General features: G+C 52.5%; 8 protein-coding genes across 8 annotated transcripts; 4 read left to right on the top strand and 4 right to left on the bottom strand.

Annotated features, from left to right (window-relative positions):
* Positions 1-532: 532 nt before the first annotated feature.
* Positions 533-2,378, top strand: K489DRAFT_350807 (PTH2-domain-containing protein). The gene is made up of 2 exons (XM_033602433.1): positions 533-1,328; positions 1,638-2,378. Exons 1-2 carry the CDS (start codon positions 1,010-1,012, stop codon positions 1,961-1,963), a joined length of 645 nt encoding a protein of 214 aa, XP_033463350.1. The 5' UTR covers positions 533-1,009; the 3' UTR covers positions 1,964-2,378.
* Positions 2,379-4,076: 1,698 nt separating this feature from the next.
* K489DRAFT_112093 (uncharacterized protein) lies at positions 4,077-5,655 on the bottom strand. Its single transcript, XM_033598904.1, has one exon. It carries the CDS (start codon positions 5,219-5,221, stop codon positions 4,202-4,204), a length of 1,020 nt encoding a protein of 339 aa, XP_033463349.1. The 5' UTR covers positions 5,222-5,655; the 3' UTR covers positions 4,077-4,201.
* A 2,593-nt stretch (positions 5,656-8,248) lies between these two features.
* K489DRAFT_376715 (uncharacterized protein) lies at positions 8,249-9,392 on the bottom strand. The gene is made up of 3 exons (XM_033603983.1): positions 8,558-9,392; positions 8,423-8,499; positions 8,249-8,347 (listed from the first exon to the last, which is right to left on the bottom strand). The coding sequence occupies exons 1-2, from the start codon at positions 9,240-9,242 to the stop codon at positions 8,444-8,446; spliced, it is 741 nt and encodes a 246-aa protein (XP_033463348.1). The 5' UTR covers positions 9,243-9,392; the 3' UTR covers positions 8,249-8,347; positions 8,423-8,443.
* A 2,862-nt stretch (positions 9,393-12,254) lies between these two features.
* K489DRAFT_332178 (uncharacterized protein) lies at positions 12,255-14,770 on the top strand. Its single transcript, XM_033602155.1, has 2 exons — positions 12,255-14,313; positions 14,368-14,770. The coding sequence occupies exon 1, from the start codon at positions 12,309-12,311 to the stop codon at positions 14,289-14,291; it is 1,983 nt and encodes a 660-aa protein (XP_033463347.1). The 5' UTR covers positions 12,255-12,308; the 3' UTR covers positions 14,292-14,313; positions 14,368-14,770.
* A 168-nt stretch (positions 14,771-14,938) lies between these two features.
* K489DRAFT_376711 (MRG-domain-containing protein) lies at positions 14,939-16,727 on the top strand. Its single transcript, XM_033603982.1, has 4 exons — positions 14,939-15,239; positions 15,468-15,720; positions 15,880-16,267; positions 16,325-16,727. Exons 1-4 carry the CDS (start codon positions 15,076-15,078, stop codon positions 16,498-16,500), a joined length of 981 nt encoding a protein of 326 aa, XP_033463346.1. The 5' UTR covers positions 14,939-15,075; the 3' UTR covers positions 16,501-16,727.
* A 45-nt stretch (positions 16,728-16,772) lies between these two features.
* K489DRAFT_428699 (uncharacterized protein) lies at positions 16,773-18,749 on the bottom strand (the record flags this gene model as incomplete). Its single annotated transcript, XM_033608344.1, has 1 exon — positions 16,773-18,749. One exon carries the CDS (start codon positions 18,747-18,749, stop codon positions 16,773-16,775), a length of 1,977 nt encoding a protein of 658 aa, XP_033463345.1.
* A 687-nt stretch (positions 18,750-19,436) lies between these two features.
* On the top strand, positions 19,437-20,453 carry K489DRAFT_407069 (phosphoglycerate mutase-like protein; the record flags this gene model as incomplete). The annotated part of the gene is made up of 1 exon (XM_033607328.1): positions 19,437-20,453. The coding sequence occupies one exon, from the start codon at positions 19,437-19,439 to the stop codon at positions 20,451-20,453; it is 1,017 nt and encodes a 338-aa protein (XP_033463344.1).
* Positions 20,454-21,171: 718 nt separating this feature from the next.
* On the bottom strand, positions 21,172-22,912 carry K489DRAFT_111999 (uncharacterized protein). Its single transcript, XM_033598903.1, has 3 exons — positions 21,994-22,912; positions 21,822-21,908; positions 21,172-21,764 (listed from the first exon to the last, which is right to left on the bottom strand). The coding sequence occupies exons 1-3, from the start codon at positions 22,664-22,666 to the stop codon at positions 21,349-21,351; spliced, it is 1,176 nt and encodes a 391-aa protein (XP_033463343.1). The 5' UTR covers positions 22,667-22,912; the 3' UTR covers positions 21,172-21,348.
* Positions 22,913-23,685: the final 773 nt, after the last annotated feature.

The following is a 23,685-nucleotide window of genomic DNA, read 5'->3' as shown; positions in this document are numbered from 1 at the left end:
CTCGATAAACATTTTTCTGCCGCATGACCTTCACTCTCGATTACTCCATGGAGTCAAGTGCCTGTCGAGTGCCCCTCCACCACACCACGATAACCCGATCGCTTATCTCTAAGAGTTGCATGCCGGACGCGGGTGTTGGGCACATTTTCGTTGTTGATGTGCAGAAACAATCCCACCTTCTGTCGAGTCGTCACATTCCGCGCATCAGTCGATGCAGGTGCACGGCGGGATGGTTGTTTGTTTTCTGCAGCTGTGAGATCCCGAGGATGCACTGTGCGAAGGGTGATGAGCGTCCAGACCGTCCAACATTAAAGCCCGATCCCTGAAGACGGTGACGACCTTGCAAATTTGCAGCGCAGCCAGCGCGATGGAAAACCACGCTTCGTAGAGACGATCATTGCGACCAGTCTGCTTCCTAAGCAACACATGCATGTCCTTCCTCATCAGTGAATGCCTGAGAAAAAAAAAACCATGTCGGCGATCACTAGGGACTGCCGGCCAGTCACCACGCCGCTAATTCCTGGGGTGCATATGGCGAGAGACCTGGGCACTTGAGAATGGGTCCCGCTTGTCCCCAAACCGACGACCTGCCAGTACAATATGAGCACGGTGGGAAGCCTCAGACATATTCCCTTCCCTCAACTTTTGAACTCACGCTCACTGACACCATGTTGTCCTCTGACTTCGTGTCACTGCCTCGCCCGTCGAGTGCATCGCCCGTCGACGAGTGCAACACTCTCGTCTACGCATTGCCTGAGATACCTGCGCACGTCATCGCGCTAGTCGCTTCCCCACGGCTCACACAGCTACCGTGACATGCTCCGCCTGCAATCGATAACCAAATGCAACAAAGACAAAAGTTTCGGTACATCTGACAGAACTTCCACCCACGCAACACGCAGCATCCCACTCGACAATCAACCTTAGGCAGCGAAACGACATCACCCGACATCACTGTCGCTCATTTCTCATAGATAAACATTGCGCAGGGGAAAGTTGCCGACCACCAATGGCAGACCGACCTCCACCCTCGGCCGCGGCCATCGCCATTGGCACGGCCATCGTTTCTGGCCTGATGGGCTACTACATCGGTCAGGCGCAAAGCATTGGTGTGTTCGGTGGCTCCCAAAAATCACCTGCGACACTGTCTGGCGTGTCGCGCGCGAAAGGCAAGGATGAAGCCGAAGACGAAGACGAAGACGATGACGACGACGACGGCGAAGAGGAGGAGGAGGAGGAATCGATCGAGGGTCTCAAGTCCTTTGACGGCAACACGGAAGAGTGCAAAATGGTCTTTGTCGTTCGCACCGACCTCGGCATGACCAAAGGTAAGCTGCAGAGTGAAACCTTGCGTCGTTGAAAATTCTTCCGTCCTTCTGCAACGAAGCGACCCGTCTCTCCGCGGCGACTATCAGTTTTGGGCAATCGTGCATGCGACCAAATACCGTGTGGGGTTTGCCTCAGAGATAGGAAGCGGGCATGTGCCTCTGTCCACCCAAAGTCGCTGCACATGGTCATCCGTCACACGACTCGCATGTGCTTTACGTACTCGACGAGAGCGACGAGGAATGCACTCGCATGCCCACGGATGTCACTGTCTTGACATGCAGATCGCTAACCACTCATCACCCTCACAGGCAAAATCGCCGCCCAATGTTCCCACGCCACCCTCGCCTGCTACAAAACTCTCCTGCGCACCGGCGGCAATAATCCCACCACCATCCATCCAATCCTCCGCCGCTGGGAACGACTTGGCCAGGCCAAGATCGCCTTGAAATGCGACGGTGGCGAAGATGACCTTCTGGTGCTGCAGGCGCAAGCGGTGAGCCTTGGCCTCTGCGCGCAGGTCATTCACGACGCGGGTCGCACGCAGATCGCCGCGGGTTCGGCGACTGTCTTGGGTATTGGACCTGGGCCTAGGAGCGTGGTGGATGGGGTGACGGGACATTTGAAGTTGTTATGAGCGGAATTGAAGAGAAAAGAGCGAGAGGAAAAAAGGAAGAAAGCGGGAGAGGTGGGCTGGCGCACCGGACATTCTCAGAAAGAGCTGAAGTGAATGATCGTCGAGATGAAATGCAACTCAGAGATGTAGATGTCGTCGTGGGTGATGGATTCTTTGGCGAATTCGATACACATTGATGCACTTGGGACGAAGGACGTTTGCCATTCGTCCTAACGCGCAATCTAGAGATAGACAATCACTCTGGATTTATCACAGTGATCCAGTATGAGAGGATCGATGCGCCTCTCGTCTGTCACCCATTTCCGTTCACTCCTGCGGTCAGATCAGAACTGCCAGCTACTCAAGCTGAGGCTACATTCTCGGTCTTTTCGGCGACCTCTCTCATCTTGTCCGGAACAATGGCCGTGGCGGATCTGTTCCTCGCCGTATACTGCATTATATAGACAGATGATAGCGCACGAATTCAGCACGCGCGCTTCCAGCGATAGACACTCAGCCGCAATCGAAACACAGGAAAAGACGACATGCATCATCCTTTCTCTTCCGGCAACGAAATCCCGAGTTGGAGTCGATGCACACACATAGGCTTTGACCCGCGTGTATCCTATGCATGCATCACGAAATGATCCAGTACATACCGTGAATTGTGCGTGCGCCGTGTACACACGCTGTGCACACAACAATAAGAGAGACACATAAAATACCGATCGACATCCTCTCCACCCGAATAGAGAAAATGCAGCGGAGAGGTCCCGTCCCCACCAGATGAACACAAAGCCATTATAATCCCAGACGCAATCTTGTTTTTATTACAGTGTAAAACAGGCACGAATCCGAAACCCGAAATTGGACTCCTCCCTCGCCGCGTCAGTGACGCGTTTCCCACACGCGCGTGCGTGTGAGTCGCGAACGTGCGGCGCGCGCACGCACGAGCGGAGGCTGAAACACAAGGAGAGACAGACGTTGGACCAAAAGGCTTAATTTCGCGATCGCCCATTGTCTTGGGAGCGACAGCCGTTTGATCGTTGGTTGCTTGATTGCTGCGCCGCAGGGAACTTCATCTATTGGACATCGTCACGGGCGACGGTGGATGGTTTGGTTTTTTTCGGGTTTTTTGATGTGTATCGTGTCCTAGATAAATGCGGTTCTGTGGAGAGAGCGTTTCTTGATGATGGTGATGTTGATTGTGGGATGAAAATACGATGGCATGTTTTCACAAAGATGAAGGGGGGCACGAAATGTTTCTGTGTCGAAAGAGTGATTGATGCTATTTGACTTGTAACGAAAAGAGCAGGTTCTCTCCATCGCATAGGTACACACAAATGGTACATGTATATGCCTCAAGATCTAGGAAGTCCTTGTGCTTGTTCGTGGGCAGCTTTCTTCGCAGGTTTCCTCCTATACACACGACGAGGGAGATTCTTGGGGGGTTTTGATCGACGCGCAGGCACGCACGAACAAGCGAGTTTGCATGAATCTAGCACCCCTCTCTCATTCCCTTCTCAGTCTCAAAATCCAAAAGAAGAAATAACTCAAAGAAGAATGAAGATCAAAAGGGGAAAGAAGTTGAAAGAAAGGAAAATAAAAGAATGAATGAATGAATGAATGAATGTTCTGGGCGCACACGCGGGAAAAAAGACAAAGGACACAGCGAGGGTACAGTTTTACCCGCTCGCTAGCCTGTGCGTGCGTGCCCTGTCAGACCACCTTTGAGAAGAGTCCAGTTGTCTGGACAGCGCGAAAAGATTGAAGCGCGACGCTGATGCTCTTCATAAAAGGGCCAATGTGACGGAGAAGAAGTTGACAATGATGAAGAAGTAATGGGGTGTCGTGATCGTAGCCAAGAAAGGGTTCGTGAGTCGCGAAACGGGGTATTTACTTGGCTGGTGATAAGTGCAGCGAGGCGAAAATTTGAAGAATCTCTGGACTCAAAGGAGCCAAGATCAGGAGGTGGAAGGAAGCTGACGAGGGCGACCTGGCCATCTTGAAGGTTGTGTAAAAAGCCGGCAATGTTCTTTCCCCTCGTCGGCGGCGGCACAGCGCGCTCAGACGAAGATCGGGCATGGGCTGAGAGGTCCTGGCTCTTCTAGAAGCAAGTCTTCGCATCGAGCGATCGCGGAAAGGAGTGACGCGATAGTCTTCTGTGGATAGACTTGGATAAGATCTATTCCAAAATTGTTTGAATGAATGTGTAGCGCAGACTGGCTGGCTTGAGTGGGGCTTGTGGGCAGTGTGCGCTTAGGCGTTGTGCGCAGCGTGGTGCATGTGACGTGCACGACGGCGAGTGGCATACTCCGTGACCGTTGGAACGTTAACGGTGACGATCTCCGTAACCCAGGCAGTCTCAACCTCGACAACGGTGGTACCGTACGTCTTGGGCGCATATGAGGTGATCAAGGTTGTCGGGCTTGGGGTGTTGACGCTGTCGTGCTGTGCGACCGAATAGGTCGAAGTAGGCTGTGGCGCTTGCTGTTGTGAAGGCGAAGATGCTGCCGTTGCTGCGGGAGCAGCAGTCGTGGTCGGGGCAGCGGTCGTGGTCGGGGCAGCAGGGGCGACATAGGTACTCGTGGCCGACGGGGCTGCGGCAGCTGTGAAGGGAGCAAGAACGTCAGATGCAATGCCACCGATTAGGCTGGTAGCTCCCGCGACGAGGCCACCAATGAGCCCAGATGGAGCAGCCGGCGTGGACCAGGAGGGAGTCGAAGACCATCCACTCAAACCACCTGGGAACTGGCAAAGAATGACAGTGAAGTCAGCAGCCGACGGGCACGTGGGCTGCATCCCATGTTTGTCGTCGGTAGAGTACGTGTATGTAGCCATCTGCTTGAGTTCATCGCTGCAAGGAAGGCTAGACTCAATAGTCCAGCCTTCTGTGAGCCATGGGTTACCCATGTTGTCGACTGAGCTCATGTCGAGCCACACTTGACTTGCGTCGATGGTCGGCTGGTAAGTGTACTCGTATTGAAAGATATGCGCAGTATCGAGTTGTGCAGTCTTGGATAGCTTAATCGCCCAGCCATCGTGGTGTTTTCCGTCTGGGCTGCTCAATCCCTGCCATTGAGAAGAGTAGGTTTGGCCCGGAGCAAGAGCTCCAAAGTTGTCTTCGACGCCGCCTTCACCCGCAGCGGGGACGTTGTTGACGTACACAGGGTAGGAGCACTTGTTGACAACAATCGCTCTCCCAGAGGCAAGGTTGGATGCGCGCACCAGGGCAGCAGAGCCCAAGAGAGCCACGGCTGTGGCGATGACTTTGTTCATGTTGCCAAGAGAAGGTATAGTCCTATGTGACAATTGTTGAAGGAGTGCGATGACGGCGAGTCAAGATATCGATAAGCAGAATGAATTGAGGAATGATATTCACTTCCCGTATCGATTCGAAGAGAGCGATATGATTTTCAAGCAGGGCTGAGAGAGTGAATGAAGACGTGCGATCAGAATCAGAATCTTGCGGAATTGAGAGGCGTCGTGCCGAGGACTATATCGTCGTCCGAAAGAAGCGAAAAGAAGAAAAAAAAAATGGGTAACGAGTGGTGGAGTAATCCCTGTTGACGAAGGATGGCAGAATGGTAAAGGACTGAGAGCACGAGAGTCGTTGTCACGATCGAAGCATGTAGCATGGGGGAGGGCATCGGGACATTTTCCCCCTTGGCGATGGGCATTGAACTGTGCTAGAGTGTTGACGGCAGCCATATGCCGATTAGTCCGTAAGCTTCATGGGCTGCGAAGTGGTTGCAGGACACGCGTGTGGGTGTGTGTCGTGCTAACCGTTTGCTGGCAGGACAATGGTCAGGGGAAAGATGGTGATGCCAACACCATGGGACAGCTAGATCGCTTTGGGATTAGCGCATCATGATCGAGCCCACTCAACGGATCCCGCTGTCTCCCGGAGAGGCACAAGGCGACGATTGGCGGGTTCTCATCAGAAGTGAAGCTTGTTCCTGCAGAAGCCTTTGCGAGCTTAATGCGTGGGAATGCGTGGTTCAGTGCTCTGGACCGTGAAAAGTTGGCATCGCGCATCGGGGAGTCGCAGACCGGCCGGATTGGGCAAAGCGGAAGGCCAATCCCGTCGCTGTTCTGATGCGAAGTCCCACCAGAATCCTCCTTTGCACTCCAGCCCAACGTAACAATGATCCACTGTGGATGCGCTCCGAACAATGGCCGTCAACGCGGGAATCCGTTTGTGCTTCTTTGGCGTTCGTGGCGTTCCTCTGTGCGGCTGGGGGTTTTCTTTCTGTTCATACTGCAGGGACGGCTTGCGCTTGAATGCCTGAATGCCATTGTGATGAATTCAACAACGCATGCATCATGAAAACTTTTGTCCCCACCTACATACCGATGTACCAATTAGAGCCCTATCGCATTGCACGAGAATCGCCGACCGGCCGGTCATAGATCACGATGGAAGAGCATAGTCAGTCGAGCTGCTCTGTGAGCAGACGTCCCTCCGACGTGCGTGCGTGCCTCTGTACTTTTCGTGCTCGCTTGCGCTGTGCGCCAGATTAATCAACTTCGAAACATTTCCTGGCTTCGTATTGGTATCGCATACCCTACTGTTCCAAAGTGTGCCGCAGCGGTTGCTCTCCACGTGAAGGACGTTGGACGCGTCAGCCATGGTGCGTGGACGCAATGGTCCAATAGCATTGTTCGAAATACAAGGCCGACCCATTGTTTTCCTTCCTGACGATTTCTCGCCTCACCGCACGTCAATATTGATGACGATGTCACAGTAATGTACTGCAGCAGGTTGAGCAATACTGACACTCATCTTCCCGAGGCACCGCGCGCACCTGCTGCTTTGAATGGCCAGCCCTTCCAGACGCATCGGGATAAATTGTCGTCGTTGCATACGGCCTACTGCAGCGCTTGTTTGTTCCTGCATGCGGCTGCCAACTCCCTACCTGTCAAGGCGAACTCGCGGCAGTGTCCGCCTGACAAATTGCCCGCTGGAGACGGTCTGAGAAATGCTTGGGTCCAATTCCGCGGATGGTGAGCCGTGAGACTGCCTACCGATTCTCTACATAAAGTTTTTTTTTCACATGAAATGTGCTTCGGTTGTGCGCCAAGATGTACATATTCGCACTTGGTTTCACGGGTGTATATCGCATTGAGATAGCTGTAGAGTTGACAGTGAGACGCATCATCATGGATCGATCGATGAGGAACAAAAATTCTGCACGTGAAGCGGGCCGAGTGGAGCCACGCACGAAGAAAAATTGGGCCGAATGCGCTCGTATGCTGATTGGCTGCAGACACGAGTGGCCGACATCGTGCCACGTCCAGACTGGTTCTCGAAATGTCTTCCTGCTGTACTGTCCAATACAGTCCATCCGACTGGTCGCAATGCGTCGCTGCAGCTCTCTGTCAGACCCACATACCTGCTTCATACCTGCTTCATCCTTGCGGGATGTGATCAAAACTGCTCTAAGCAACATCACGAAAACTCAGAATGGGCGACCCAAGAGACAACATCGCTAGCAACTGCCTCTCTTAATTCTCGTTTCCTCGTACATGTGGACCCACGTCACTGCATGTGTAGCTCGGTGTCAACACGGCGGACGGCGTACCGCGTGAAATGCATGTCGTGTTGGAATTACGATCCCATCCGCTCCAGCGGAATCTGTGTCTGAGTCACAACAGAGCGCGCCGCCATCTCCTGCCATGCACACCGAGAGTATTTGGATTGTCGTCCGAGGTCGGAATACAGAGGCGTCTGTTCATTGCTCTGGCGCATCGCCCTGCAGCAGCATTTGCGAAAATTCTGCTCTCGTTAGGCTGCCCTTCTCATTAGGTTCGAGTGACGCAGTGGCAAAAATTTCGGCCGGAATGCAGTGGCATACAGTGCATGGATACACGCACGCCGAACAACCCATTGTGTTGTGTGGTGGAGGCTGACATATCAACTTTTTTTTCATCGTCCCATGAGCAAAGTCATGCCGGCTATGCCCACAGCGAGTACGTATAACGTTGCAGAGTTGAGATCGTTGCGCGCGGCGCTGGCCTGCAATACAGTCGAAGTTGTTGGAGGGGATGATGTGGATGTGCCCGTAGATTTCGTGCTTATAGGAGTCGACGAGTTGGTGCTTGTCCCAGGCGTGGTCGAACTATTCTTTGATAGTAACGAAACTGTATTTGTCGATGTGTGCATTTCAGAAGTGGTTCGAGTCTTGCTATAGGTTGTTGTTCGGTCACCGATGTTCACGACCAGACCTGCTGTCCCTAGACTGGCCACTGCAGAGCCTACTGTCACAGCCAAGCCGCTCCTCGAGAGTGTCACTGTTGTGGCGGCATTGGCTAAAATCTCTGCCCCGCTAGCCAATGGAGAGCGCGTGAGAGTTAGCGAACCAACTGTGATGACTGTAATCTTCGGCCTTTGAGACACGACCGGTATTGTAATCGTTCCAGAACCTGCACCGATCACAAGACCATTCGAAGCCGCGCTGACGATTTGACCATCAACAGTATGTGCTGCGCCGCCCACGGTCAAAACTTCATTGCCAACAGTGACTGTCGAAAGGTCCTGGTCGTGGTTGATGGACGTAGGTACAATCGTTAGCTGTTGAGTCGATTCTCCATCGAGGCTGATGGTCGCAGCAGTCGAACCCTGACCAACGATCAGAGCAGAGGTGCCGGCACTAACAACATGTCCTTCGATCGTCTGAACAGATCCTCCGACTGTCAGCTTTTGGGAGCCAATCTGCACAACCCCTGTGTCAAGTTTGCCGATATTGACAGTGGCAGTCCCAAGTGTAATTTGCTGCAGCAAGGAAGAAGCGTCAACCGGCATCGTCGCTGCTGCAGCACCAGTTCCTACAACGATATTGGAAGAGGCATGTGACAAGCGTTGACCATTGATAGTTGTTGCAGAACCGACGCCTAAAGTATGACCGCCAATCACAAAATTGGTCCCAACCACGTTGACCGTGACAGTGCTTCCCTTTGTATGGGACGAGGGAGTTGTGTCTACCAAGTTTGGTGAAGTTGGCGTCTCAGGGTCAAAACTGAAATGTATCGAGGTTGTCGGATCTACGAACGTTGTCTTGGGAACATCTGCCGTTTGTGTTGAATGTGGAGCGGCCTGCGAAGAGATTGTACTGGTTGCAATAGTTTCACGCGTGGTCTGTGGGACCTGCGTGGGATTTGCAGGCACAGGTCTCGCTTCGGTCGTCACTTGCAGACCTGTTGCCGGATCTGTCGTGGGAGCAAAGACGGGAACGGTGGCTTCAGCTGCAGCAGGTGCCTGACCCAGAGCAATTGGTGGATCCCAGATTCCTGGGCCCATCGATAAGCATGATTCCACCCACAAGGTGTAGACTTTCCACAGACTTACCATTTGGCATCCACAAGGCGTATCTTCCAAAATGTTCTGATAGCCAAGTGGTGAAAAATTCCGGATCGGGGATTACTCTTGGGTGATAGTCTCTACCGATAGGTACGGACATGGCAGCCTCCCTTGAGCTACTTGTCATCCGTGTCCAGAAGTCCCAACGCTCCTGATGTGAGAAGTAAGCCAAGGCCTGAACGTCCTGGTAGCAATTCAAATCTTCGTGAAACTGCGTTGTGAATACATTGCTGTCACTTGACTGGCATACCCAATTCAAGTCAGCAAGATCGAATGGCCACGATTGGAAAAAAACACGGGCACCGCGTTGACTTGACAGGAGAGAGCGCGGCATTGTTAGTATAGTCGATTCAATCACCGGGCTGCATCCGAATTTACCGCTCACGCTGGTAAGAGCGAGACCGATATCAGGAGATGTGATTGTGATGCTGCCCGTGACGAACACGTTAGGCCCGCTTCCGGTCCGCGTGCCTTCGATGTATGGAATATGGCCGGAGGACGGAGCTCGCGTGACGGAATGATCGTAATCAGGATCGAACTTATTACACCATGAATAGTCCGACCGATTGACATCTTCACGTAGTACTGGCCAGTACAGCAACTGCACAGCCGATGCAAATACGAGGGCCGTGCCATCGCCGCAAGTTTCCGTAGGTTTTGGCAGCAAAGTCGGTGCGGGGGTAATAGTTGAAATAACAAATGGAACACTGCCCGTCTGTCCGTCCTGAGTGAAGCATGGGGCCTGAGGTATTACGCTGGTTGCGCTGGAATTATCCTTCGCACTCTGCGAAGCGATAGACACAGCAACAGAGACGACTTTCGACATGAACGCACATTGCGATGGGTCTAGTGAGCACGGGAGCGGAGTTGGGTAGTTCACTGGAATCGTGGGATACAATGTCGTCAGGCTGCTATACTCCCACGACCCTGTCTGAGTCGAGTAAGTGACTGATCCGATGGCTCGAGGATGACCGTCACATAATGTTGTCAGACGGCTGGCCGACAGACCATCTGGTCTGGTTGAGGTCCATGAGTCTGTCCAATACACCAGGCTTGTCGTGCTCGCATGTTGGGAAGAATATAATAGATAGTTATCGTGCCAAATCCACAGGGACTCATAGCAACCGACTGCAGCTTTTGCCCATGCCGGGTCAATTGTCGAGATCAATGTTGAGTTGGCGTTACCACTGGAAGTCGGCGAAGGCCGTGAATTTTGTTGATCAGCATTCGTCTTGGTAGAATTGGTGGTTGGCGATAATCCAGGCACCAACGTCGTACCACTCGTCACAGAATCTTGTCTCGACGAGGGAGAAGCCGTTGCTGTTGCACCCAAACCTGCCAGGATGAAGTCGCCCATGAGGGCTGTGGAAGTCGTGGGTTTTGCCACGGATGATGTGTTAGTGTGAAATTGCCTGATAGCCACAAAGTTGCCATTGGCCAGCGAGATGCAGAGGCACATGAAAACGACCTCGCGGCGAAACCTGTTCACCCGGCTGAGTACCATCTTCATCGCGATCAGAGAGGTGAATGAAAGATAGATGGTGCGCAGTAGCAATCGAATTGTTGACGCAGGTCTGCAGCATACTGTAACTCAAGTTGGGCGCAGCTGGCTAACCTTCATATGAGTACGCGGACGGTCACGTAATACTGTAAACATGCGGCATTTCGATCTCGCCAATCTCTTGCCGCCTCGCCTGCCATCCACTATCAGCTCGAAATAGCACTGGCCGGCAATTGCAGGTTAAGCTGGACACTAGACGACGTTAATGTTTAGTTGCGCGTACGGCTGTGGTGTAAGCTTTGTTGATCTGCCCGTAACCTCTTTTCCGAAAAAACTCAACGGAGGTGTATCGGCGGCAAGCGATACTGTTCACGTCACCTTCCGCGGTTCGCTTCTTCTCATAGCTGTGAGCCACATCATTCTCGAGCCGGCTATCGCAGTATCTCGCGGCAAACGCACCTCGCCGACCACGCTGAGAATTCGGCCGAAATCATGAGAAGAGCATGAGGGGATTGCGGCACAGCAAGCGTTGTGACGATCACCACAAATCGAGTACTAGTTTGTTAATGTAGGGCACCTTGCCGATTCCGAGGCAGGCGATCTCCCAGCCTTTGGTTTATCTGTCTGAAGATGAAATTTTATGCACGTGGGATGTCGAGTCTCTACCATGTATGATTTCACCGAGGATGCTGATGGTCACAGACAAACTGGTGAGGATGGGAGCGCAATGTACATGCAAAGAATGAACCGGATGTATCCAGACACAACAGTGGATGTGAGCGAATTGAAACGTGCCTACAGGAGATCGTAAAAGTGAAATGGCTTCATCAGTCATTTCGATACCAACGGTTTCATACCTATCTCTGCAATCCGATAACTTCCAAGGTTTGATACCGAACGATTCACAGATTTACGCGCTGTTCGTCCGTTCCGTTTGTGGACATAATTTCGAGAGTGCTGCGCCTGCCACCTTCTGCTGTGCGCACATCTGTATTCGTGTTTGAAATGCGTTTCTCGAAGTGACCAAGTGCGGTCTCTGGTTATGTAGGCAGCTATGGTTTTTCCCAACTCTCAGTGCCCGACGGGCTCGAGAACGACTTGGAATATAGCGCCCTGACAACAAACCGAGCTCACGAAGAGCTACAAGGAATGCGTCACGGTTGCTCTGAGATCTGTCGACCGGACTTGCTCCATTGCAAACGAAGTTCCCATATATTGCCGAACTGTCGCAGAAATCGACCGACAGTACCCAAAAGGGCACGTCAGGATCGCTGGACACAGATCTGTGGTGAGAGAAAGAATTTGCAGAACTGGGGCAAAAATATTTGATGCCTCCAGCACCGCCAAGCTTCGACGCAGCGCTAGCACGGTCCTGCCTGGCGACATCACGTGCTACACGCGGGCTTCTCTTCCGCGGACGACTCATCGGATTGTCGACACAGCTAAGCTTTCAGGAATTGGAGATTGATCTATCCATCAACGTATTTTGCGATAGATTGCACAACATGGATCCCGAAACAATTGCGCAATTCAACAAGATTCGGAAAACTCTGGGTCAGTCCTTGTTGCCAACCACAGTTGCGCCAGCAGGAGGAGCGCAATTCAAATCGAAGGACCATCAGACTGGAGACGACGATCGCGATGATCTCAGCACTCTCGAGAAACGCGCCGCTGCAGCCGACGGCAATTGGGACAAAATTGAACAGGAACGTCGACAAAAGCGGGAGCGCGATGAGCGTAAGCAAGCCGCGAAGAAGGCTCGCGATCTAGCCGCGCGCCAGGAGCGGCTCTCAGGTACGACTCTGGGCGAGGCAAATGTCACAGATGACATGGACACGCGGAGTTGGCTGTTGAAAGCGAAGAAGCGGCAAAGAGAAATCGAGAAGGCTCGCAAAATTGAGGAGGAGCTTGCTGCGAGAGAAGAACAACCGGAATACACGTCGAAGGATCTCGCTGGCGTCAAAGTGGCTCATGAGGCCGAGGCTTTCGATGAGATGACAGATGAACAAATTCTGACACTCAAGGACGCTGAGATTGGAGAAGAGAGCGAAGACGACGAACTCGAGAATGCAGATCTTAAGGCCAAGGAAAAGACAGAGGAGAACCTTCTGCTTAAGAAACGGCGGCCCGACTACGACCCAACTGAGCAAGACGAAAAGCGGAACATTCTGTATAAATATGACGAGGAGATTGATGGCAAGAAATCGAAGCAATTTAGACTTGACGGCCAGGGCAGTTCCAATCGAGCACAGCAACGGCGTTCTGAAGACCAGGAGCGTGATAAATCAAAAGGTGTCAAGATCAGTCTTGACATGCTACAGGACGATGTCCCGATATCAGATTATGCAGAGGCCGTCGCTGTCAAAGTCAAAAAGGCCAAGAAGAGTAAGAAGGAGAAGAAAAGCCGCTCTCGATTTGAGGAACAGACAGACGATATTCCTGAACAATCAGCGATCGAGACGAATTCGAAAACCACCGGTATATCAGACCATAACCAGGATCAGACGTATCGAAATCCCATCGAGTTCGACGATGAAGACCTGCAAGCGAAACTTGCCGAGCAGCGCCGTCAAATACTCAAAAAGCGTAAGAGAACTGATGCTGCTGAGGTGGCACGGAAATTACGAGAGGAAATGGAAGTGGAAGAAGATGAGGTAGAGGAAGGAGGTTTTGTTATCGATGAGACCACGGAATTCGTTGCTAATCTCAATCCTATGGAAGCCGAGCAAGATGAAGATGATCTACGACCTACATCAAAAACCATCCGATCCACTGACACAAATGGTGTCGATGAAGAAGGGGACGTCGAGATGGGCCAAGAATCATACGCTGCGATTGAAGATGCAGAAGAGCGAGCACAGCATGCTCAGCGCGAGGGATCAGCTCCCGCTGACCTGATGACAACTGGCCTTGACAATGAAGAGACAATGGTCGGACAGGGCATTGCAGCGTCTTTGAACATGTTACGGAAGCGCGGTGTACTGTCGGGTGAATCGGCTGACAGTCTTGCTGAGAAGGAGCGACAACGAAGCAAATTCCTTTCCGAGAAGCAACGCTTCCTTGATGAATTTGACGCAAAGGCTAAGAGAGAGCGAGAAGAAGACCGCCGCACCGGGCGCTTCGATAATATGAGCAAGAAGGACCGCGATGCTCATCAGCAGCGACAGAACGAACAGAGAGAGATCTACGCTCAGCGACAGCTTGCTGAGGCATTCAGTCGAGAGTACAAACCCGACGTGAAACTCAAATATACCGATGAATTCGGACGCGACATGAATCAAAAGGAAGCCTTCAAACACCTCAGTCACATGTTCCACGGCAAAGGTTCGGGCAAGCAGAAGACCGAGAAGCGCTTGAAGAAAATCGATGACGAGAAGAAGAGTATGGCGAAGGGTGTTCTGAACGTTGGTGACGCCGAGGGCGGAATGATGAATGTTCAAGGCAGAGAAGGCAAGCGGCAAAAGACTGCTGGCGTGCGCTTGCAATGATTATACGTCAACGATACTTAAGGTCAGTCGCTATCACAATTACACATTGACTTCATATATTCATTGAACATCCCAGAGTCCGAAGAGCCTATTGATCTAGGCCTGACCTTGCCTTCCCATGTGAGTACGCATTCTGCCTTTGTCGCACTCCACGCGTTCTTTCCTTGGTCCTTCGCGTATTGCAGGTGAGCGCCGTCTGATTTCGCGGCACACTTACCAACGTATACCCTGATCGTGCTCTGGTGCCGGAGACCAGTCCCCTTGCTATGATGACCGTCTTCTTCGAAGATTGTGAAGAGCTGCCTTCGCATTGTTATACTGAAACCCGCCTTTCTTCTTGACTGTGCAATAGTTTGTAGAGCGATTGCTTCGGCAGTCTGTGTAGTCACAGTTTAGAACTGCCACGATCGATAATGGAAGTGAATCTCACGTTGCAGCCTCTGTGATAAGAACATACTTAGAGGATAAATATGTAGCGCAACAATTTGATACAATTCATCCTTTGAAGAATCTTGAATGTGAAGTTCCCCAGGTAGGTGCAGACGGAATGGGGACACTTCGTGCCAATTTCGAGAATGGTCGGCCCTCACCACGCGGGAAGACGCGCCACAACTGCCAAACGCGTGCGAGTGATAACCTCCTACAACCAGCAAACATCAACGACGCATATAATAACAATTCTTTGATTTACGGAGACACCGCAGGACTCGTAAAAGTACTCGACAAGTTTCGCACACTTACTTCAAGAATCTCAAGCAAGACCAACGCTCGTCGGGTTGCCATCATGGCGCCCAGCCTGAAGCCCGTCTACGACAAGGACGAAAAAGTGCTGTGTTTCCACGGCGAGCTCCTCTACGAAGCGAAAGTCCTTGACAACAAGATACGAGATCCGGCAGATGGTAAAGATGGCTTCATGTATCGCGTGCACTACAAGGGCTGGAAGAACACGTAAGTCATACATGTGTTCTATCGAGCAATCTCCCCCTGGCGGTGCGTCTCGCTCCACCAATCGCCGTATCTGCGCATTTGAGAAGATGCAGCTTGTGCTCCTTCAATGAGCCGTGGTATTCATCGCGACGTGATTTCCATGGCAATCATGGTCGGAAAATTGGCCATCCTTACGCGTGTGAATTTCTGCACCTAAAATTGGCGCCTGGCAGCTAATCATTTCAACAGATGGGATGACTGGGTCCCAGAGCAGCGCCTTCGCAAGTTCACTCCAGAGTACAAGGAGCTCGCGCTCAACCTCAAACGTGACATGGAGATGCAACGGCGAGGCAAAGTAGCGCCACAGCCTCCACCACCTTCACATAAACGCCGCGGCGAGGTGGGGGATTCCTCGGTGCGTGGCAGCGAGGAACGAAGTTCTGCTGCACCGCAAGCGCCGAGAGGGACGAAGCGGGGCCGCGAACTCGAAGGTATTGAAAAGGTATGTCGGTGAATCCTCATGTTTGGCAAGTCTGTCCGAGAACGATCGTGTGGCTTCAGCGCCTCGCATAGTCCGGACTGTGTCTACCACGCGCCCTTCTGCACTGTGGACTGTGGGTCTCGGGTCCAGGCTAGACTAACTCATCATCGTATCCTGTAGGAAGAGGACTTCATCCGACGGCCTGCCGTGCGTCTCTTCATTCCCGACGCGCTGAAGTCCATTCTCGTCGACGACTGGGAGAAGGTCACCAAGGAGCAGAAGCTCGTCCCGATCCCTGCGCAAACATCCGTCAGCTACTTTCTCAACCAATACTACGAAGCGGAGAGCGCCGTGCGACGTCCCGGCTCCGCCGATGCCGACATCCTCGAAGAGGTCATCGCGGGCGTGAAGGAGTACTTCAACAAATCACTTGGACGCATTTTGCTCTATCGCTTCGAACGGCCACAGTTCTATAATGTGCACAAGGACATTGAGTCTGGTCATGGTGAACATGCGGGAAAGACGCTGGCGGACATGTATGGCTGCGAACATCTGTTGCGCCTGTTTGGTGAGTGCTTGGCTCCGTGGAAATTATTCTTGCCAAGACGTACTGACAAGACGGCAGTCTCAATGCCCGATCTGATCGCTCATACGAATATGGACTCTCAATCTGTTAGCAGATTGCGCGAGGAGTTGGCGAAGATGACGCAATGGCTCTCGAAGCGCATCGACAAGTATCTTTCTGCGGATTACGAGCACGTCGGCCAGGAGTATCAGGATCTAGCAAAGAGTAACACTTGATTGGATTTCATTTGTGAGTTTTGGGGAGTGTATCGATATCTCATTCCGGATTTGCAATCCTCGACTTTGTGTGTGAAGTACATCGGTGTTTCGGCGCGCGTTCCCATACGCAGCATTCCAAAATCAGGTAAAAATCAAAACATGTGCTTTTCCCACAGACAGTGGGCCGCAAATTCTCGGCGAAGGTCTGGGATAAGCTTCTCGTGGCTCATGCCCTCTCACCTCTCTCGACTAGTCATCGATGTATCGCTTTCGAATGATGACAATCTCAATCAACCCTTTGGGTTGAGACTTGACCATTTCAAATATCGCGCCAGAGGGCCGTCTTCTCTTAGTAGTTCGGCATCCGCTCTGGTAGAGCCTGGACCGAATGGCTTGTTGAGGTCGAGCTTGCTGAGCATCCGTTTGATGTCCTTGTCAAAGATACCGCTCCATCGTATGTAACATCTCTGGCAGAGCCTCAAGCATGGCACGATATTGTCGCGGGACAATCGAATCTCGTGTGCCAAACATTTGAAATCGGCCAGGTTGCAGCACATCGTGCAGTAGTCAAGCGGGTTGCGGACCTTCTTCTCCACGATCGCGTGCAGGGCTTTCAACTGGTCCGCATCATCAGAGGGTACTTTGCCTTCAATCGGCGACATGTCGTGGTCGTGATGCAACACCACCGTCATCCTCTGCATGGTACAGCGCAAACACAAGGTTGTACCTTGCAGGCCATCGGGCATCTCTCGGACTTCCCGTAATGGACTGCTGTCACTGGCATCGTAGACCACTATTTGACGAACTTCGAGCGTATGCCCTATAAAAGCTAGAGACTGGTGTTCACAGAACATACACTTCATCGATTCCGTCCTGGCCATCTCATCGCAGTTGAAAATCACAGGATGGAAGAACTTGGTCTTGATGGTTTTCACTGCTGAAGCTGGTCGGTCTTTGACTGTCGATCTTGGCTGCAGCGACGGAGTCTTGGCCTTGGCAGCCACAGGGGGAACCTTGGGTTCGGAAGGTGCTGCGAGTTTCGATTGTGGCTGTGAAGGTGGGTCTGGGGTCTCTGAAGGAGCGTTCGACCTGGTGCATGGGAGATATCTTTTGACACATGCTTCGCAGGCCCGAGCTGGTATAGTTCCCATGTAATTGCACGATCGCTTCGCGTCGCGGCATTCGCGACAATCTTCGGGGATGCTCGTTTTGCCAGGTTTCTTAGATGGCAATACTGGCTCCTGTCCCGGCGCAGGGTATCGGACTCTTCTTTGAATGAATTCAAAGATCGGTCCCGCGTTGCATCGACGTCGAGCGATAGTGCAATCTTGACATTTGTCGAAGTGATTCCGGGTATAGATAAACGAGCAGGGCTTTTTGAGACGCTTGCAATCCTCACAGGCGCGTTTCTGTACAGCTGGCGTTAAGAGCATGCAGAACTCGCCTATCTCATCGCAATTGTGGCATGGCCAGGCGTATTCGTCCTCTAGCAAGGGACAAGGGATCCCGAGCTCGAAGCATCCCATACATCCGCGAGCCTCTGGATGCCCGGTAAGGTCTACAACTTCATCTGTCTCTTCTTCCGTCGTCGAATTTCTGCTTCTTAAATTATATCCTGTCTGGATCTGCTCGGAAATTGATGTCACGACTAAGCGAGCGAAGCTACCTCTGGATTCTTCGCTCCTGAACTGAAGGCGTGCTATAAGTGTTATCTGCAGCCGCTGGGCGGCGTCCTTCACGCGGGTTGCGACAGCCGACGGGCGTCTACGAACTCTGACTCTTCTCCGTCTGTCGCGTCGGGCGTCTTCTATCGGGTCAAAGTTACCGGAATCGTCATTGTCCATCCAGGTGGATGGTATGCATTGCTGGGCTGCCGGAGTTCGAAGTTGACGAGTGGGGGCCTCATTTGGTAACTCGGGAGAGTGAGAATCGACTCGCTGGTCGTCGAGCTTGGAGGTACAAATCTCGTCATCCTCCAAATCATTGTTGCAGTTGTTGCAAATCTCCATAGAATCGTGGTCAAGAGCTGATTTGAGTGGGCTCGTGAGGCCTTGATCATGGGATTCGTCCATATCTGTCATCACATCAGGTAGACCAGCAAATATCGCGCCGGTGTCATCGTCCGGCATATCGACGTCCTGATCGCCTTCACTGCGGCAGCGCTGATGAGCATTGGCAACGAATTCAAGATCACCATCGCCCAAGGAACCGAAGTCATACTCAAGGTCTTCATCGGACACAGCAGTGGTCGGATCCTCTTGATCCATCTTGTTCGATTGCCTCGATGCTGGCCGCCCATGAGACAGAGGAGTTTGTTGTAGAACGAAACGGTCGGGTCAAGAAGACGGCTGAAGGAAATTGGAAGCGTGTGCTTGAACTCACACTTGGCCAGAAGTGGTCATCCTACCTCTGCGTGACATGAAAGTCAATCGAATAGTTGATCATTACAACAAGACAGCACGTATGAGAGAGGAACGTGTGCAAGAGAAGAATGAAATGAAGATCACGCTATTCGCTATTTGTATGATAGCGAACATGTCTTATGCGGTAACATTGTTCTCACAGTGTGGGATCCTTGCTCGTGATGATGATGATGCGATTCGCCGAGACTTAATATGAGAACATCTCGAGGTCTGGTAACGTATGACCTTGAGCCACAAAGGTCACCACGATATCCGTTTGCATGGTCATGAGCTTTTCGCTTTCCATCTCACGAATGAAGTTTGACATGGCAAGCATTGTCGATGTAATGATTTCACCCACGCATGTGACAAGTCAACGGCTGACGTCCACTCCACGGTCTAATAATTTGCCGAAGTTCGCCCAGCTGTCGGCTGTCCCAAATTCTCAAATTTCTAGCACTTCCACCCTTCTCATTCTTTGCACAGATCTCCTCGCCAGGACGACAAACCACAGACTTGCGCTGTGCTGTCGACCATGGCCGCGGACGATCGATGGAGCTCTACCTCATCCGTCACGGCGAGACGGTCGACAATGTCGCCGGTGTCTACGCCGGGGTGCGCGACTCTGCCCTCACCAATCACGGCGTCGAACAGGCCCAGCGATTAGGCAAATACTTCCATCAGCAAGACGTACGATTCTCGCACATCTTCGCATCACCGCTCTCCCGCGCGCGCCGGACTGCTGAGGCTGTCGCATCACATCAGAAATGGTCGGATGAGCGGTCCTCGCTGCGGGTTATTCAGGTGCCTGATCTGATCGAGCAGGATTTTGGATACTATGAGGGCAAAACATTTCGGGCAAGGGCAGACGCCCAGAGATTGGGCAGAGATGCCCAGCGTGAGAGATCAGAGGATGAAGCTGCTGTGTTCGTTGACGTCGAGAGTAAAGACTCGATGATGAAACGCGCTGACGCCTTTCTCGACGAACACCTGTTGCCTCTCTTCTTCACTGAGGTGGATACACCCGGTGTGGCCTTACAGGTCGCGGTTGTCTCTCACGGGATCCTGCTTGGAAACCTCTGGCGACGGCTCCTCGCGAGACTGCCCGTGAAAAGTGTGACGATCTCGCCCGATGTCACCTCCTCGCGAGGTTCGGTTATCCTCGAACACCTCGGCGGCTGGAGCAACACGGGCTATCTGAACTTGACCTTCACGAAGCCCAAGGTGCCTGTGAGTATTACACTCAGCTCGGCAACAGCTTTGCCGTCTGCACCTCCTGCGATGACAGCGACGACTGGGGACGAGGAAGCCAGGTCACCCGAAAGCGCTGACTTGGCTTCGATCACTCCCGCTGGTGCGATCACAAGCACTTCTGAAAGGCATGTGATGCTGACCGGCTGGTCCGCGCGCATCAACGCCATCGACAGCAAGCAACACCTGGCCAGTCTGAAAAGACAGCGCGGCGGGATCGGCAGTTCCGCACACGACCAAGGCCAACAGAGGCTGGAAAGTTTCTTCAAACGGCAGAAGAAAAACATCAGCGAGCCGCCGTCTAAACCGATCACTTGATTAATTATTGGTGTTGGCCACACTGATATCACTCTGGACCGAGCTGAGTTGCATATATTCGGTAAGTCGACCCGATCTTCTTGTGCCTTGATACGTCCATGCAACTCCTCTCCCATCCTCCCACCCTCTATATGATGAAGCAACAATTACTCACAGACCTGATCTGAATACACTATGTTGTTACACTAATTGTCCAACTGCTGTCTGAAACGAGAGAAAAACAAATCCTCCTTAACATTGCCTATGTTCAATTGATCGGAGACTCGATCGCTGACTTTCCGACTCACAGTTATAACCCAACACACACGTAGATTCTATAGCTCGTTTGCGACCCGTAGATGACGCAACACTTCGGCCTTGGGATAGATCCAAGAATGCAAGACGTATTTGGGTACTCGCACTCGCTTGGATATGAATGTATTCCATCGGAGATGTATACACACTGTGGCAATGACATGATACTTGAAGAAGATAAAGGGCATTGTTTTTTTCATTTCGCTTCACTCATTGCCGATCCTCTTCGTCGTTGTGTCTCTTCCTAGCTAAAAGCGCGCGCATCGAAATCATCGCAACGTGTGGATCACCCTCATCGGCATGAAAAAGCCCCTATGGCGTGATCATAATTAATTCCTCCCGTGAAACTCCATGGTGTCCAGTCTGCGCCATGACACACAGTTCCGAACTCCCACCCGATTACTCCTGTGTGTTGTGAAAGATTACCCTAGGCGTGACTCGTTGATCGAGCGTGAAAGAGAAAAGTGGAGAAATTCGTCATCAAGGAAAGTGAAGGAAAATGAAACGAGAAGAGAAGACGAAGGGGAGAGGGTCAAGCATGTCCTCGTCGCCGATGGAGATCTGGACATTGTCGGCTTGACCGGGTTTCCCTTCACGCCGATCAGACGACGATCAGGGCCGCGAGGGCGACCGCCCCGAGACCCATGAGGTTCGGGAAGTTCTGCACGCCGTTGCCGGCAGCAGCGGGAGGGGCAGCGGTGGTCGTGGCGGCCGGAGGCTGGTACTCGCCGGTGGGACCCTGGCTGGCAGTGGTCGGGCTGACGAGGGTGCTGCCGCCGGAGGTGAGGGTGGTCAGGCCGCTGCCGGTAGGAGAGGTGCCGCCATAGCCGGTAGGAGAAGTCGCAGATGGAGCCGTCTCGGTGCCGGGAGGAGTCGTGGTGCCGCCGTTGCCGGTAGGGGAGCTTGCAGATGGAACCGTCTCGGTACCGGGAGGGGTCGAGGCAGGGTAGCTAGTTCCGGGAGGAGCGCCGGAGGTGGTCTCGACGGGACCAGCGGTTGAGGGAGACGGAGTGGTTTCTGTGCTTTGTCAGCGGCTGATTGGAAATGCAAACGGCGTCAGAGTCTGTGACTTACCGACTGAGACAGCGGTGGTCGTCAGCTGGGAGTAGCCAGGAGGAGACACGGTGGTCACCGGGTACGGGACAACGGGGACTGTGGCGGCTATGGAGAAAAAACGTCAGCATTCTTATTCTTCAAATCTTCCACAACATATTGGAGGGGTGAAGATGGAAATGGGAATATTCACATGTGAGGTTGAGGGTGATAGGAATAGTCAGTGCAGAGTATAATATGCTCAGTGCATTGGTAGTGGTGGGAGCTGTCCGATTGAGAGATGCCGTTGGGGTGAGGGCAGATTCAAGCACACTCAGGGCATTGGTGGTGGCGGTGAGAGTTGGACGAGGCCATGATGATGGTGGTGATGACACAGTACGGGTCACACTTGGAGATGTCGCTGATGGCGTAGACCTTGTGGGCAAAGATAATGATACTGATGATGTGAGCGGTGACGACAACGTCGTTGCAGTGTATGCCGAGTACAGCACACTCAACGCATTGGTCGTCGTCGGCTGGGAAGTCGTGGTGGGCAGGTGTTGTGTTGGTATTGTCTCTGGCGAGACAGATGTGATGTTCTCGGTGCTGGCTGGCGCCAATGATGACAACGTTGGAAGCAACGCAGAATACAGCACACTCAGGGCATTGGTGGTCGTTTGTGAGGGTAGTGATGAGTATGATGAGCGATGTGATGATGCTTGGGACCGGACAGATGATGTGCGATTTCTTGTGCTTGGGACAAACGCTTTCCTCGCCGATTGACACTCACTGGCAACGCAGTCTGAGTTTGGTACGGTGACGGTGACGGTTTGGTCGGCAGCGGCGAGAGCGGCAAAGGCGCCCACAGCCACGATGATGAACTGCATGTTGCTGGTCCTGTAACGTTCGCAGGCTGCAAGGCCGTTGTGGATGATGTTGTTTGGAAGATTGTTCTTCAAGGCTGGATCAATGGGTCGATAACGACTGAAGTCCTAGGGATAGCGATGGTAGACGGTTGCAACGTGATTGATGCACGAACGTTGAATCGTGGTTTGGTACGGACTGATTGTGGTGGAAGTGAGAGTGAAGAGAGAGAGAGAGGATTGAATCACCACGAAATGGAAAAGAAGGTGGATGGTGATACCATTGGGTTTTGTTCGTAGGGAGCTCAGCATTACACGAGCGGCTTAAGCTGGTGTTTTGCAACTTTCCCAGCCACCAGCCACCTTGGTTTCGCGTGTCACCACCAACAAACCTTTTCACTTCCAACACCTACGCATGCCCCACACTCGTCCCTGATCAGCATAGATATGGATTATTGAATACTCATCGGAAGTCTATCCAACGATGGTGTGAAATGTTTCGGGTCTCATGCAGCTGTCAAAATCCATTGCCGTCGTGGTGACGATAATCATTGGGCTTGGGCGCAACGCCGTACGACTTCGATGCGACGATGAATGCCGCTCTGCAATTTCCGGACCCGGGATCGGGGACTCGTTGACATTGCAGGTTCGTGTTCACTACTCTGCTGTATGATGGTGATACAGATGCGCAAGGACCAGAGCAAAGTGAAGATGTACGTGAACGGTTGCACGATTTCGTCAATTGCTGACGCGTGCTGCTGCTGAGAAGCCGGAGCGGGCGGGGGAGGATCAACCGTTTGGTTCGCACGTGAAATCCGGGTTAAGGTTTGGAGTTCTTCGAGGTGTGGCTGGGGAAGATGTGATGTGAGTAGCGTGAAATGGGTGGGAAGTTTTACTCGCGTCTCCACCGCCTTCCCGTGTCGCAATTTCCACTCCAGGCAATGGGCCACTTCAACGGAGACTCCGATTAGCGCATTCCGGTCGGGCTTGATCAGGCCAGAGGAGATGATCGCCAGGCAAAGGAGCTTGCTCGGGCTCTCTGC

The sequence above is a fragment of the Dissoconium aciculare genome (assembly GCF_010015565.1).
Source record: "Dissoconium aciculare CBS 342.82 unplaced genomic scaffold K489scaffold_2, whole genome shotgun sequence".
Taxonomy (NCBI): Eukaryota; Fungi; Ascomycota; class Dothideomycetes; order Mycosphaerellales; family Dissoconiaceae; genus Dissoconium; species Dissoconium aciculare.
This window is presented reverse-complemented; position numbering and strand designations above follow the sequence as displayed.